This window comes from Peromyscus californicus, unplaced genomic scaffold, assembly GCF_007827085.1.
Source record: "Peromyscus californicus insignis strain IS unplaced genomic scaffold, ASM782708v3 Scaffold_2__1_contigs__length_46816999, whole genome shotgun sequence".
NCBI lineage: Eukaryota > Metazoa > Chordata > Mammalia > Rodentia > Cricetidae > Peromyscus > Peromyscus californicus.
In genome coordinates, this window is record NW_026294540.1 from 25,674,971 (window position 1) to 25,690,558 (window position 15,588).

Sequence of the window (15,588 nt, forward strand, 5' to 3'; positions counted from 1 at the left end):
CAACAAAAGGTTGGAATGTTAGGTCTCAGGTAATCCATATATCCAGAAATGAGCTCAAGATGGACTCTAGGAGGGTTTCTGGAGGTTGGATGAAAGCCAGCATTCCTTTGGGTCTGCCAAAAGGGGTCCTTTCCCTTTCCTCTGGCGGAAGGGACATATGGCTCTACTGACATACACGTGTAGTTGCAAATTAAAGTCCATGCTGGCCTCCAGGCTCCCCCAGTCCCTACTCCTCACAAATACTTGTCATACATTTCAAAGTCCAAGCTAGTCTCCCCAGATATCCATTTGTTCTTTTTATAACAGCAAGGTTTCTCCCTCTGCCCGTGATAGTCCCTCTTTTCTCACAGATAGTCCTGGCCATGTCCAGTCTACTTCTCTTTCTCTCTGCTCTAGATTCCTCCAGATGCCTCTGGATGTTTTCTTTCTCTTATGTACAATAAAAACACCCCCCCTAACAATGGGAGAAGTTTCTTTACTGCTCTAAGTCTACAGTTTCTTTACTACAACCCCTCATAGTGCAGAGGGAGAAGTGTCAGAGAAAGAGAAAGCATGTGGACAGGAGCAGAGAGGGTCAAAAGGGAGGGAGGGAGACAGAGAAACGGACAGCTGAGACAGAGCTGTCAAGAGGCGAGGCCTGTTGGTGTCTGAAGCTAGAGGAAGACCCCAGTGCAGAGTCCTGCTGGGGTGTGGAGGCTGTGGCTGGAAGCTGATATGGAACTTCTCCCATGAGATGCAGCGCTAGGTTAGGACACCAGCAAGGTTAACACCTCTTCCGGCCACCTTCTGTTCAGGCTGCAAGGATGATGGCAACTACTGAGCACTGTCACCACAGCAGGGCGGCCCCTCCCCTCCCCTCTTCGTGCACAGCTGCTTGCTGCCGGAGAGAGAGCTCCCTTCTGCTCCTAGTTCTTCACTTCTGTACCTATCAGTCTGAAACCCTTAGGCTCACTCCACTTCACCTCTGCTTCCTCCTGATCTGCGACAGCTCTGGGGTTAAGGAAAGCAACAAAGGTCAAAATCAGGGGTTGGAGCTGGGCATGGTGATGCACCCAGGAGGCAGAGGCAGGAGGATCTTTGAGTTCAAGACCAGCCTGGTCCAGGGTTAGTTCCAGGACAGGCAGGACTACACAGAGAACCCTGTCTCAAAGGATAAACAAACAAACAACAACAAAACCAGGGCCTGGGATGTGGCTCAGTAGGTAGAACACTGGTCTAGCACCAGGTTCCAACGCCAGCCCCACATAACCGGGTACAGTGGTGTACTCCTGTAATACTAGCACTCAGGAGGGGAGGAGGAGGATCAGAAGCTCAAGGCCATGAAAAGTGCCACACACTTGACTGATTGTGCCACTGGAGCTCAAGGTCATCCTCAGCTATACAATAAGTTTAAGACCAACCTAGGACCACATCAGACCCCTTTTCAAGACAGCAACAAAAAAATCCAACACCCACATACACAAAGAAGTCAAACTTGGGGATATCACGTAGCTCTGTGGTAAAGCACTTGCTTAGCATGTGGGAGGCCCTGAGTTCTATCCCCAGTACTGCCATTTTTAAAAAAGGATTTATTTTTGAGTGTTTTGTCTGCACACTGTACAGACAGACACCAGAAAAGGGTGTTAGATCCCCTTGAATTGGCATTACAGAGAGATGTGAGATACCGTGTAGGTGCTGGGAATTGAACCCAGGACCTCTACAAGGACAAGTGTTTTTAACCACCGAGCCATCTCTCCAGCCCATATTGCCAAATAGTTTTTAGTAATTTAATCATATTTCTTTATTGTATGAGTGTGCATGTACACATCTGACACAGAACATGTACCAGATCAGTACCAGAGCTGGTTCTCTCCTTCTACCACGGAGGGTCCCTCCCTGAGTTTGAGGGATCAAACTCAGGTCATCAGGCTTGGTGGCAAGTGCCTTTACTGGCTAAGCCATCTCACAGCTACCCACGTCCCCCACCCTTGAGTAAAACCAACAGTAGCTGTAACCTGAAGTCATGTGAACACAGTCCATGGCACAGAGCTGGAGGCAAACTCTGGAAAGGGGAAGGGGCTTCTCACCATCCCCTCAGATGGAAGGACAGTGATTCTCATTGCTTGGGCCCATTCTTTCATTCTCCCAGATGCCTTTTTTATCCAACCAGGTGCTGAAGACCACATGTGCTCAATGGCAGGGCACATGCCATTACTAGCAAACCCAAGGTATTAAAAACAGGCTAAGCTGTAAGCCGGAGTTGTGGCTCGGTTGACTAAGTGCTTGCCTAGCATGCACAAAGCCCTGGGTTCCATCCTCAGTACCAGGCGTGCCTGTAATCTGAGAATTTGGGAGATAGAAGCAGGAGGATCAGGAGTTCAAGGTCATCCTTGGTTACACAGCAAGTTTGAGGCCAGCCTGAGTTAGGTAAGCAGGGTAAGCAAACATACAATGGCCTCAATGAAACACCACCTAATGACACACAAAAGACAATTCCACTGAAGCCTAGAAGGGCTGAAATAACTTGGCTAACCTCACAGCCAGAGCACTACAATTGACAATCTGCTTTTCATCTCTTGACCCTGGGATGAACAGAGGGCATCTCTGCGCTTGCTCACTCTGTAGATCAGAAAGGGAGTCTGACTAGCTCCCAAGATAATAATAGCCTCATTGATCCCTCACCCACAAAGAGCACAGAATCCACTAAAGCACATCTCAGCGGGAAGCAGGCTGTGAGCCCAGGACCACTGCCAAGAGAGGATGTGCAAGAGGTGAGAGGCCAAAGACACCCTACAGGGAAAATGCCTTCCCAGGAAGGGGTTATCATGAAACAGGAGCTACCTGAGCAGAGGTATTTATAGTCAAACAACAAAGGGTGACTTCAGTGGCACCTCCTGAGCGGGCAGAAAGGCATCTCACAGCGGTCCAGAAGATCAAGAGCTGTGTCTAACAGCTTAAGCCGAACAGCCCTCATCCAGCAACAGGAGGAGGACAGGTTGGCTTGATACCCTGGGGAAAATGAGACTCCACAGTCATCAGAAAACACAATGTGGAGAGAGCAAGTCAGAAGAACGAATCACATATTAAGTTTCAAAAGCACATTTAAACAAGGTATCTACCTGTCTGGGATGCCATTATCTAAGTGGATGCACAGAATATCTTCACAGACTGCATGCTGTGTTTGAGGGCTTCCTCTTTATCTCTCTGGAAAGAGAGATCAAATAGATTCCCCAGATAGATTCAGTCACACACTATAAGCAACAAACAATAACCATCACTTCAGGGCTTTCTTGGTTACAGGCCTGGAGCCTGGGCACTGGGAGACTGTTCTGAAACACTGTGGTCCCAAGACTGGCGTGGGGTGGGGGGCAGCCTCTATGGGCCCAATGTTCTTGCGCTTCCTCAGCTGACTCTTGAACCAGGACCAAATTCCTGGATCTTGGCTTCTAATGCCTTCTCCACACATGGACCTCCTGTGACCTCCCAGGAAACATGCTTTTATAAAAAAATCCCATTAAGTGCCGGGCGGTGGTGGCTCACACCCTTAATCTCAGCACTTGGGAGGCAGAGGCAAGTGGATCTTTGTGAGTTTGAGGCCAGCCTGGTCTACAGAGCGAGATCTAGGAAAGGCGCAAAGCTACACAGAGAAACCCTGTCTTGAAAAACCAAACCAAAAAAAAAAAAAAAAAAAAAAAAAAAAAAAAATCCCATTAAGACACTCTTTTCCCTGGAGCTGTAGAGATAGCTCAGGCAAAATACTCAGTCCTCGTGGAAAAGGCAGGCACAGGGCAGGGTATGGTGGTACATAGTTTTAATCCCAGTACTCGAGAGGATCTCTGTGAGTTCAAGACTAGCCAGGGCTACAATGAGGCCCTGTCTTGATAAAACAAAACAGAACAGCAAAATGCAAATCCATTCACAGAGGTCAAAGTGTACTATGATCCCAATGATGGGAATGTGAAACCAGAAAGATCTCTGAGGCTTGCTTACCAGCCAGCCTAACTGAATCAACAAGCTCCAAGACCAGGAAGATCTTGTTCAAAAAGGAGGAGGGACGTGATAGAAACCAACACTTGGTAATGACCTCTGACCTCTATCTCGTGTATCTACACACAAGATACTCTTTTATCAGGGCCAGCTGGTTACATAGCTCAGTCCTTCAAAAACTGTTTTTGTTTATCTATTGAGTGTGTGTAGGCCTGCGTGTTACTGTACATGTCAGAGGACAACCCATGGGGTCAGTTCTCTCCTTCCAACACGTGGCACCTGGGGAATGACTCAGGTCATTAGGCTTGACAGCACTTGCCTTTACCCACTAAGCCATCTTGTCAGCCCCTGGATCAATCCTCTTAATTCTATGGTCCAAAGGCTTTGGGAATGAAAAACAGAGAAAATAAATTCCTTCACATTTAAGAGGGGACACCATGGCCACACTCCAACTTATATTAAACCCAACAAAAGCAGCCACAGTGCTCACACACCCACACCAAGACCCCACAGCACAGGGAAAGGGTCGGTTGTGGGAGCTGTGTCCTTCCCCAGCCTATGAGACAGAACTGCTCATCTCTTTCCCATACCAATCCTGGGTGAGTTACGTGGGTCCACAGACACCATGGAGCACTGCAGACATGGAATGATGCCTGCATGCAGAGAGCTGTGGTGGAGACCTCTATCCTTACTCCTGCTCCAACCACAGACCTCTGCTCTCTCCCATAGGCCAACTGTCAGCACAGCCCCAGTCCCTAGAACCATACTTCAAGTAGCAGAAATGATCTGACCTTTCCTAATTACTATTTAGTTGCAATACTTCACACAGAAACTAGTTCAGGCATCAACAAACAAAACAAGCCTAGGAGGGCAAAGGGCACTGGCAGGCAATTTACATAAAGCAACTGTCTGTAACTGCAATCCCAGAGGATCTCATCCCCTCCTCTGGCCTCTGAGGATGCTGCATGCACGTGGCACAGACATACATTAAGGCAAAACATCCATACACATAAAATGGGAAAAAAATAAAAAGGGCAATATGGCTTAGTGGGTAAAGGCACTTTCCACCAAGCCTTATGACCTGAGTTCTATCCCCAGGACCCACATGGTCCAAGAGAGCTGACCTCCACACACATGCCATGACAGTCACATATCCACAAACACATGCGCACATAAATAAACATGAAAAATAAAATGTCTGTCCAGGCCCAAGAGAGGGCTCAGTCAATAAAGCACATGCCATGCAAGCTTGAGGATATGAATTTGATCCCAGCACTCAAAGCCACGAGGAAGCAGAGACAGGAGGATTCCTGAGCCTTGCTGTCCAGCCAGGCTAGCTGAATCCACAAGTTCCATGCTGAGAGATTCTGTCTCAAGAATAAAGAGGGTGAGTAATTGGCACTTGATGGTGACCTCTAACTTTCCCATGCACATACACACATGTGCACATATATAAACATGGATACACACACAATGGAGTTCAAGATTTTTTTTTTTTCAAGACAGTTTCTCTGTGTAACAGCCAAGGCTGTCCTGGAACTTGCTCTGTAGACCAGGCTGCTCTCGAACTCACAGAGGTTTGCCTGCCTCTGCCTCCCGAGTGCTGGGATTAAAGCTGTGTCCCCACCACCTGGCTTAGTTTTATTTTTGATTATGTGTATGGGCATGTGTGTCCCTGAGTATAGTACTCAAAGAGGCCAGAAGAGGTTGCTGTATTCCCTACACTGCAGGCATACGTGGTTATGAGCCACCCAACATGGGAGCTGAGAATTGGAAAAGAGCAGCAAGCACTCTTAACCAATGAGCCACCTCTCCAGACCCCACAAAGGGTGTTTTTAAAACAGCAACAAATAAACAATATAAGAAGGGACAAAGGATCCGTGGAAAATTTGCATAAAGAACAAAGATAGTCAATAAATGTATACAAGATTTCATCTTCACCAGAAAGTAGAAAAACAGTGAAAAAGTACTTGTATATACTACTTCAAAAAAATGCTTCTGAGGAAAATTAAGGGATTGGTATTCAATGCAAACCTCTTCCTTTTGGTTTTTGGGATCCCAAAGCATTCTGGCTGGTTCTCACCAGCTCAGCCTTAAGACCACTCAGTCCAAATGCCTGGCCCCATCCACAGAGCTGCTAGTCAACTTTTCTACTGGTCCAGTCTCTTTACTGTATTTGTTTTATGGTGATGCTTGGGATTGAACCCAGGGCCTCATGTTTGCTAGGCAGGCACCGTGCCACTGAGCTACTCCACAGGCTTCCTCTGGTGCATTCTGAATTGTTAAATGTTATCTAAGAAACTAGACATTTGAGGAACACCCATAACACAGAAAAGTCAAAACACACAGGCCTAAGTACCCCAAGCAAGGGAAGAAAATACACACAGACTGCTCCTTATCCTTCTGATGCACTTAGAGAAGTACCTGAGAATAAAACAACTGAGATCTGGTTTACATTCATACAGCAGTGCCAGGGTTTGGGGAGCGAGACACAAATGAGTACATGCCTATGAAAGTCAAGTTTAATCAGGCTTTGTGTAAAGAGTTGTCCCCCTTCACCTGACTGTCACATGGAACAGATCTTAAATCTGGCCTGGGACTATTTCCTCTACCCAGTATTGTCAGGCCAAAGTCTATTAAATCCTAAGGAAGGCTGCAGTTAGATGCTCCAGGCCTGAGAAATTTTGTCTCAAATAAAATGGTGGGTGGCACCTGAGGCTGAACTGTGGCCTTCACACTATGTGTGTATATGCACCGGCACCTGCACCTACACCTACACACACCTACACACACACACACACACACACACACACACACACACAATCACAGTTTATCCCTTATCCGATGCATTCAATGTCCAAAGTTGCCCAAGGTACTAGACAAGAAAGAAAACAAGAAAAGGGATTCAGGAAATAGTGGATTTGGCCCAGCAGATAAAAGAGGTCATGATGCCAGCTGGGCCTCAGCTTACAGAACCAACCAACTGTACAGACTGTTAGGAGGGAAGTCCTTGTACAAAAGGAGATCATAGATGATGTGACTCCACTGAACTTTTCAAAATTTTACATTGTGTGTGTGGAAGGGGGAGATGTAGGAGTGGGTGTGGGTATGTCATAGTCACAGTGTATAAGTCAGAGGGATCCACTTTGTCCTTGTACCTTGTGGGTCCTAGGAATCAAAACTCAAGTTATCATCAGGCTTGGCCACAAGCACCTTTATGGGCTGAGCTCCACAGAACTTTAAAACAGATGAATAGGAACTGGAGAGATCACTCAGTTGAAGAAGTGTTTACTATACAAGAGTGAGGACCTGAGATCAGAGAGTCTGTAAGTGTTGGGATCGGAGACAGGAGGATCACTGGGGCTCACTAGTCAGCCAGGATAGCTGAAGTAGCACATTCCACATTCCACGAGAGACCCTGTCTCAAAAATAAGGTAGAGAATGCTGGGCATGGTAGTGTACATCTTTAATCTCAGAGCCTGGGAGACAAGTGGTCAGTCTAGTTTACACAGAGAGGTTTGGGACAGCCAGGTTCTATATAGTGAGACCTTGTCTAAAAAAAAGAAAAAAGAGAGAGAAAAAAGGGGGTTAGGGGTGGAGAGCAACTGAGGAAGATACTTGGTGTTGACTTTAGCTCCCACATGAGCAGTGCACGCTCACACACAAACGAAACAGTATGATACAGGCAAACAGTTTATTTAGGGGAAAGGGCATTTAGAAATTGCAGGAAAAAAGTTATAAAAATGATACAAACGGGGCTGGAGAGATGGCTCAGAAGTTAAGAGCACTGGCTGCTCCTCCAGAGGACCTGAGTTCAATTCCCAGCAACCACATGGTGGCTCACAACCATCTGTAATGAGATCTGGTGCCCTCTTCTGACATGCAGGCAGAACACTGTATACATAATAAATAAATCTTTTAAAAAAAATGATACAAACATAAATGTTTACTTTTTTGGTTAGCAGAAGTCTCACCTAGCGCAGAGCACAGGACACAGTCTTTCTGGGTGATCAGCATGCCAGAAGACAGTCTGACAGAGGGTATGCAGTTGGTAAGGGAGAAAGACATAGTACCAAAGCTTATGATGTGGCAAGAAAGCCACAGTCCCAAACTGATAAACTAAAAATTGGCAATAGAGGGCGAGGGACATGGCTTAGTAGTAAACAGAACTCACTGTGCATGTATGAGTATCAATTCCATAGTCTACATAAAAGCCAGACAAACAGCATAAGCACCTGCAGTCCCAGTGCTCAGTGCTCCTACAAGGAGGAGACAGGTCAATCTCAAGAAGCTGGAAGCCTACTATCCTGGTGTACACCTAATCAATACAAGACAACCTGTCTCAAGATGAAGATGAGAACTGCCATTCTGAGTTATGACCTGCCCACATCACACACACATCACGAGAGAAGTATGTGTGTGAACATAATATTTACCTATGTGGGTAAATACCCAGAAGGGAGTATTCAGGGTTAAAGCTGGTTTCCTCTCATGGGCAGTACTAGTTGCTGATTTCAGCTTAGTAGGGCTATAGCCAGGCTGAGATTATCCCGAAGTATGGTTCTGTTCAGAGGGACATGTTCCTGACAGATGCTGCGGAGGTCCTCAGAAAAAGAGGATATGTCAGGGCTATCAAAGTGTCTGTTCCTGTCAAGTTCATCCCATCCCAGGAGCTAGATCACTGTAACAGCTGGGTCCTCCATTGCTTTGTGTCACTGGTAATCAGAGTCCTGCCAGCTAATGCAGGAACTATAGTGTTTCAAAGTAGGTGGATGCTGTACCTTCAATCATCACCAGGGTTAGGAAATGCACAAATGAGAAAAGACTGGTCTCCAGTCTTAAAGTGATCATGTCTTCTACAGTGGAAGGCTTGGGCTCCTAGGCTAGCGATGGCTCCACAGTTAAGAGCACATGTCCCACAATCACAAGGACCCAAGTTTGGACTCCAGCACTCAAACAAGAAGCCAAGTATCCCAAGCATGCCTGTAACCCAGCCCCAAGCAGGGCAGAGACAAGACAATCACAGGGATTGACTGGCTTCTACCTAGCCAAGAAAAGAAGAGTGCCAGGTTCAAGGGGAGGCTAAGGAGAGGCCCTGTCTCAAAGGATTAAGTGGAGAGTAATAGGGCACTGTGGTAGTTTGAATGCATTTGGCCCCCATCATCTCATAGGGAGTGGCTCTATTAGAAGTGTGGCTTTGTTGGAGTGAGTATGGCCTTGTTAGAGGAAGTGTGTCACTGTGGGGGCAGGCCTTGAGGTTTCTTATGTTCAGGATACTGACCGGTGAGTCAGTCGACTTCCTGTTGCCCCCAAGATGTAGCACTCTCCTCCAGCACCATGTCTAACCACACGCTGCCATGCTCCCCTTCATGATCATGATGGCCTGAACCTCACTGAAATGTTTTCCTTATAAGAGTTGCTGTGGTCATGGTGTCTCTTCACAGCAATAGAAACCCTAACTTAGACAGGCAGCCAGTGTTACTTTCTGGCCTTGTCTATGCAATGTGCTCGCACACCCTTCCCACCCAGAGCACATGGATACACAAGGAAATAAATCAACCGTTAAGAGAGAGAACAGCCCTCATCAAAACAAGCACATCAAGCTGACAACCTAACCAGCACTTTGGAGGCAGAGCCAGGTAGATCTTTGCAAGTTTGAGGCCAACTTGGTCTACATAGTGAGTTCTAGGTCTGCCAGGGAGGCCTTATCTCAAGAAACAAAAGTGTAGTGGTTAGCATGAGAATGGCCCCCCCAAAAGGCTCATATATTTGAATGCTTGGTCCCTAATTGGTGGAACTGTTTGGGAAGGATTAGGAGATGTTGCCTTGTTGGAACAAGTGTCTCCCTGGGGGTGGGCTTTAAGGTTTCAACAGGTCCTCACCATTCTCTGTCTGTCTGTCTCTGTCTGTCTGTCTTTCTGTGCCTCCTGTTTGTGGATTAAGATGTGAGCTCTAAAGCTGGGTGGTGGTAGTGCACACCTTTAATCCCAGCACTCAGAAGGCAGAGGCAGGAGGATCTCTGTGAGTCTGAGGCCAGCCTGGGCTACAGAATGAGTTTAGGACAGCCAGGACTACAGAGAAACCCTGTTTCAAAAAAAGAAAAAAAACAAGAAAAGATGTGAGTTCTCAGTTACTGCAGCACCATATCTGCCTTCCTGCTGCCAGGCTCCCCAACATGATGGTTTTGAACTCTAACCCTCTGCAACTAGAAGCCCTGGAGATAAACTCTTCTGTAAGTTGCTTTGGTCATGCTGTCAATACGAAAGAAACTAAAACAAAACCAAGCAAAATTATTGGCCAGTGGGCAGACACTACAGTTCACTGAAAAGCCCCTTCAGTGAAAGCCTGATGACCTGAGTTCAATCTCCAGAACCCATGATGGAAGGAGAGTTCCAAGCCCCACAAGTTGTCCTCTGATCTCTACACATGACCCTGCACTTTCTCACACGTGAAAAGTAATAAATGAATGACTGGCCGGGCCACACATATGGAAGAACAGGACCAGAGGAAGATGACAAGAACTAAGTACGCTGCAATGCTAACAGGAATGGGAATACACCAACTGTTGTTTGAGACTCAAACACCATCACTAATGGCTAAAGGATGAACATCCAAGAGCTGGAGCTATGCAGGGAACAAAGCAGCCACAGAAAACGGAAGGATATCCTGCGGCTTAGCTGGGATTCCCAAGACCTGGTTCCCAGCTGTGCCCTGGAAGGACTGGCTCCTCAGTCTGCAGAGCATGTCAGATCAAAGTCCTACAGAGTCTAGGGAAGCAGCAGGGAAACAGTCCAGGAAGTAAGTGCCATGTAAGACCGGAGTTTAATGCCCAGAACCCACGTAAGAATCCAGGCATGGTGTGCATACTACAATCCAGTGGTGGCAAGGTGAGTGGAGGAGACAAGCAGACCTCTAGAAGCTTGCTGGCATGCTAGCCTCTCCTATTTGACAAAGCTTCAGGCCAATAAAAAGATTATTTCAAATGGTAGGTGTCTAAGGCTGTCCTTTGACTGTCATGGGGATGTGCATGCAAAAGACACAGACAGACAGATGGACAGAGAGAGGGGAGAGAGCGAGTAGCTGTACAGACACATGCAGCCACACAGATCCATACACCCACAGGTCTGGAAAACAGATGTCTTATGTCTCTACTGAATGTGAGACATAGAAGAGAGACAAAGAGGAGAGGTCCCTGGTCTCAGTGTGGTTCAGAAGTCCCCCGAAGACCTAGAGGATGGGGTCAAAGAGTCATGCATGCAAAGGAACTGACTGGTGGCATCTGCCAAGCAGACAGCAGTGCTAGAGACTGCATGAGCACACGGATGAATGGGCCTTTCATGGCCCCTCCTGTCAAGCCGCTTTTGTAGACAGAAGGGGCAACAAAGGCAAGCTTTCCCGCAGGAGCCCGTTCAGCAGCTGCTTCCTCCTTCTTCCTTGTTTAACTTCTCTCAGGAGAGTGGGATCTGGACCTGGCTGAACAGGTGTTTAAGGCAGGCAATTCTGTTCCCATTAATTGTCTTAAGTAACAGCAGAGCAGACTGGAAGGCTATCTTGTGTACTTGTGGGGATACTCTGCCTGAGCCTGCGCAATCACAAGCTGCCATTGACTGACAGCAATGCCATGGTCTGCTTTTTCAGGTCTTGGCATCTTCAATTCTGGTAGTTAGCAGAACTGAAAATGCACAGCGCAGCCCGATTCCTCAACATTGGGATTTTTGTCTTTTGTAGTACTGTGTTAGAGGTAAACTGAGGTCAGAGGCTTTCAAGTTCTTGGAAAATCCAGATGAAGAAAAGCCTGAGCTTTTCAAGGATAGAGCACCTTGCCTACCTACACTTGCCTAGCATATGTGAGGCCATGAGTTCAACCCTCCCAGCACCAAGCACACACAGCCTGCAGCCAGGCATAATAGTGTAGCCCTGTAATACTCCTCCTCCTTTTCTTTGGTTTGTTTTTTTGCTTTTGTTTTTCAAGACAGGGTTTCACTATATGACTCTGGCTGTCCTGGAACTCACTCTAGACCAGGCTGGCCTGGAACTCACAGAAATCAGCCTGCTTCTGCCTCCCAAGTGCTGAGACTAAAGATGTATGCCGCCACACCTTGTTGACCACTGCCCAGCTTAATCCTACTACTCTTGAGGCTGAGACAGGATAATTGTGAGTTCCAGGCAAACCTGAGTTACACAAGGAAACCCTATCTCGAAAAACAAAGGGCTGGACAGTTGGCTCAGTGTGTAAGACATATATTGCTCTTGCAGAGGACCAGAGTTCAGTTCCTTGCCCCATACCAGACGGCTCACAACTGCCTATAAATCCAACTCTAGAGGATGTGATATCTTCTTCTGGCTTTCACAGGCATCTGCATTGATGTGAATACACCAATAGATACACATGCACAAACATATAATTAAAACACACATAAACACATCCATAACAGGCTGGGAATGTGGCTTGGTTGGTAGAGTGCTAACACATATAAGGCCCAGGGTTCCATCCCCAGTACTACACTAATCAGACTGTGGTGGCATAAGCCTATAATTTTAGCACTCAGTAGGGGCAGGAGGATCAGAAATTCAAGGTCATTCTCAGCTACACAGTGAGATTCAGGCCAGCCTGGACCACATGAAATTATCTCCAAAACACAGTAACAAAAAGAGAAACTCAGTTCTTCTCTTTCAAGCCCAGCTAAACTGTCACACTAATGACTTCATTCATTGCTTCAGTTCTAAGGAACTTTGAAGAGAGTTTAATTTCACAAACCATGAAAAAAGTCTTTCGAAAGGGAAAGCTCAGGACCTCCCAAATATGAATGTAACCTCCAAGTCCTCCTCCTTCAGTGACCCACTCTGTGGGAAGTCTGCAACAGTGTATTTTGTCCTATGCTGTCCTCAGTGGAGATAGCCACTGGTCACCAAGATTTGCTGAGGAGGACATCTTCCCCAATGGACAGAACCCTGAATCCTCTCACGCATGCGCAGCCCCGTACCTTAGTTTCCTCCCACTGAGGAGCCGCTCCCACAGGGAGCAAACATCCGGTGACACATCTCTCTCTCTCTGTCCACGTAGTCCTTGTAGTGGCTGTGGAGAGAAAGGCAAGCTTTGTAGGTTTGCAGGAGGTGACATCTGGTGGCTGGAATTCTCTGGTAACAGACACAGAAGTCAGCATTGGGCAGCAGCCAATGGAGACAACAGAGTCGAGTTGCAGGGACAGGCAAGGCTAAGCCCACTGAGGACGGCCCTGGACACAAGGCCTCATTTGGAAAGACAGCAGCTAGGAAGGCAGAAGCCACTGCCCATGGGCTCAGGCCAAGTCTTGTCGAATGATTCCTTGTACTAAGTGACTTCTGACTCACTTTGAGGTTTTCTTGCTAAGGAATGGTCAGATTCCTTATGGAATGGAAATGGTTTCCAAAATTCGGGATCTAACCTGAGAGGACCCTTTTCCATACTAGAAAGGATGCTCCTAGGAAACCCAGAAAGACCAGGAGCACCCAAATGGAAATGATGCACACTGCTTAGAGACCTCAGCAATGGTGACTGAATGCTTAATGTTAAGGAGAGAACCTTACCAAAGCAGAACAAAAAAATACATGTTAAAAATGGTGGCTGTCTGCCAGGCATGGTGGGGCACGCCTTTAATCCCAGCACATGGGAGGCAGAAGCAAGTAGGTCTCTGATTTCGAGGCCAGCCTGGTCTACAGAGCAAGTTCCAGGACAGCCAGGGTTACACATATAAACCCTGTCTTGAAAAACCAAAATCCAAAATCAAAACAAAACAAAATGTTGGCTGTCCTAGAACTCATAGAAAGATGGTTTTCAGATTCTCTACAGCAAATGCAGCTTCTCTAATCAGAAAAAGTCCCATTTTTTTAATAAAGCTTTCATTTTTCATTTTTCTAATCACATTTATTCATGTATGTGTTGGGAGTGGGCTCAAGTGTCTTTGTGGAGGTCAGAGAACAACTTGCAGGAATCAGTTTTCTCCGTCCATCATATGGGTCCTAAGAAGGAACTGTTGGGTCATCAGGCTTAGCAGCAAGAACATTTACCCATTGAACCATTTTGCTGACCTCCCAAAATGTACATTTCTAAAAGGTTAATAATGTCCTTCTCACTTGAACAAGTCACATAGAACCAGCTCATTTGTGGCCCTAGAAAGACCCATGAGGAACAATGGCTCTCGGGTGATTTTGAGAATAGGTAGAGTGCTAAGCACAGCTTTTTAAAAATTAATTTTCCTTTTTCAAGGCAAGGTCTGTGTAGCTCTGGCTGTCCTGGAACTCACTCTGTAGACAGGGTAACCTTAAACTCAGAGGTTCACCTGCCTTTGCTTCTTCAGTGCCGATTTCAAGACTTTCTTTATTGTGGAAGATGGGCTTTTTGTACATTTATTTAGTGTGTAGACGTGCATACCATGTATGGAGGTCAGAGGACAACTTGCAGGCCAGCTCTTTCCTTCCACTATGTAGGTCCTAGGGATCAGAATACCAAAGACTCTCAGCTGCTGAGCCCCCTCACCAGCCCTGGCTTTTGAGACAGTGTCTTATTTTACACTCTAGAAGGTCTGCGTTTGTGATCTTCTTGCCTCAGTATCCCAAGTTCTAAGACTACTAGAGTGGACCACCATACCTAGTTTTAACACCCTTTTAAGGTTACATGGGGGATTACAGAAATAGCTCAGTTGGTAAAGTGAGGACCCAAGTTTATATCCTCAGCACCATGTTTAAAAAAAAAAAAAAAACAGCCGGGCGGTGGTGGCGCACGCCTTTAATCCCAGCACTCGGGAGGCAGAGCCAGGCGGATCTCTGTGAGTTCGAGGCCAGCCTGGTTTCCAAAGCGAGTTCCAGGAAAGGCGCAAAGCTACACAGAGAAACCCTGTCTCGAAAAAAACCAAAAAAAAAAAAACAGGCCCAGTGAGTGGTGTGTGTCTGTAATTCCAGCATGGGGTGCTGCTGGGTGGGGGGCGGTGGGAGACAGGACAATCTCTGGGACTAGGCCCCAGCCCAATCTAACTGCTGGACCCTGAGCATCACACTCAAGGTTGTTTTCTGGCCTACACACATAAATATACACAAAGAAGTTTCAGGGACCCACTTCTCTAGGGAGTGCTGGACCCTATAGTGGGTAGATGTTCCAGCTATGACCTTGAAGCACCAGCCCTAGTGAGGCAGCAGGTAATGGTTACACCTGCATATGACCTTGAAGTACATGCCCCTGGGGCATAGCTGCTTGGAATCCTTAATACCTGGGATGCATGTATGCAGCACTCTCTCTTAGTGCCCAACATGGGGCACAAACCCACGGCCCTGAGAAGCTTTAGAATAGCTGGTTCAAGAGCAGTTAAATGCTCAACACATGGAAGAATCTACCAGCCCTTGAAATTCTCCTGTATTTGTTATTAAAAAGAAGTCTGGTAATTGGAGAATGCTGACAGATCTGAGAGCCATTAACAAAGTAATTCAGCCTATGGGCTCCCTACAGAATGGGAGGCCCTTGCCCTCTCTGTCCTTCTGGCCCTATCTTGATCTTTGTTTTACCTGAGATAGGATTACAATCTCTAGAAACTGGACATTTACCTCTTGAAGAGGCCAATTTGGATGCCATGATTCTGGTGTAATTATAGT

General features: G+C 46.7%; 1 protein-coding gene across 1 annotated transcript in view; it reads right to left on the minus strand.

Moving 5' to 3' along the window:
* Fkbp6 (FKBP prolyl isomerase family member 6 (inactive)) overlaps positions 1-15,588 on the minus strand; it is a 41,614-nt gene that overhangs the window by 11,166 nt on the left and 14,860 nt on the right. Inside the window, exon 11 of the mRNA XM_052754767.1 lies at positions 12,951-13,042. Within this exon, the coding sequence (XP_052610727.1) occupies positions 12,952-13,042 (91 nt within the window). The 3' untranslated portion in view covers position 12,951. The remainder of the gene's footprint in view (positions 1-12,950; positions 13,043-15,588) is intronic.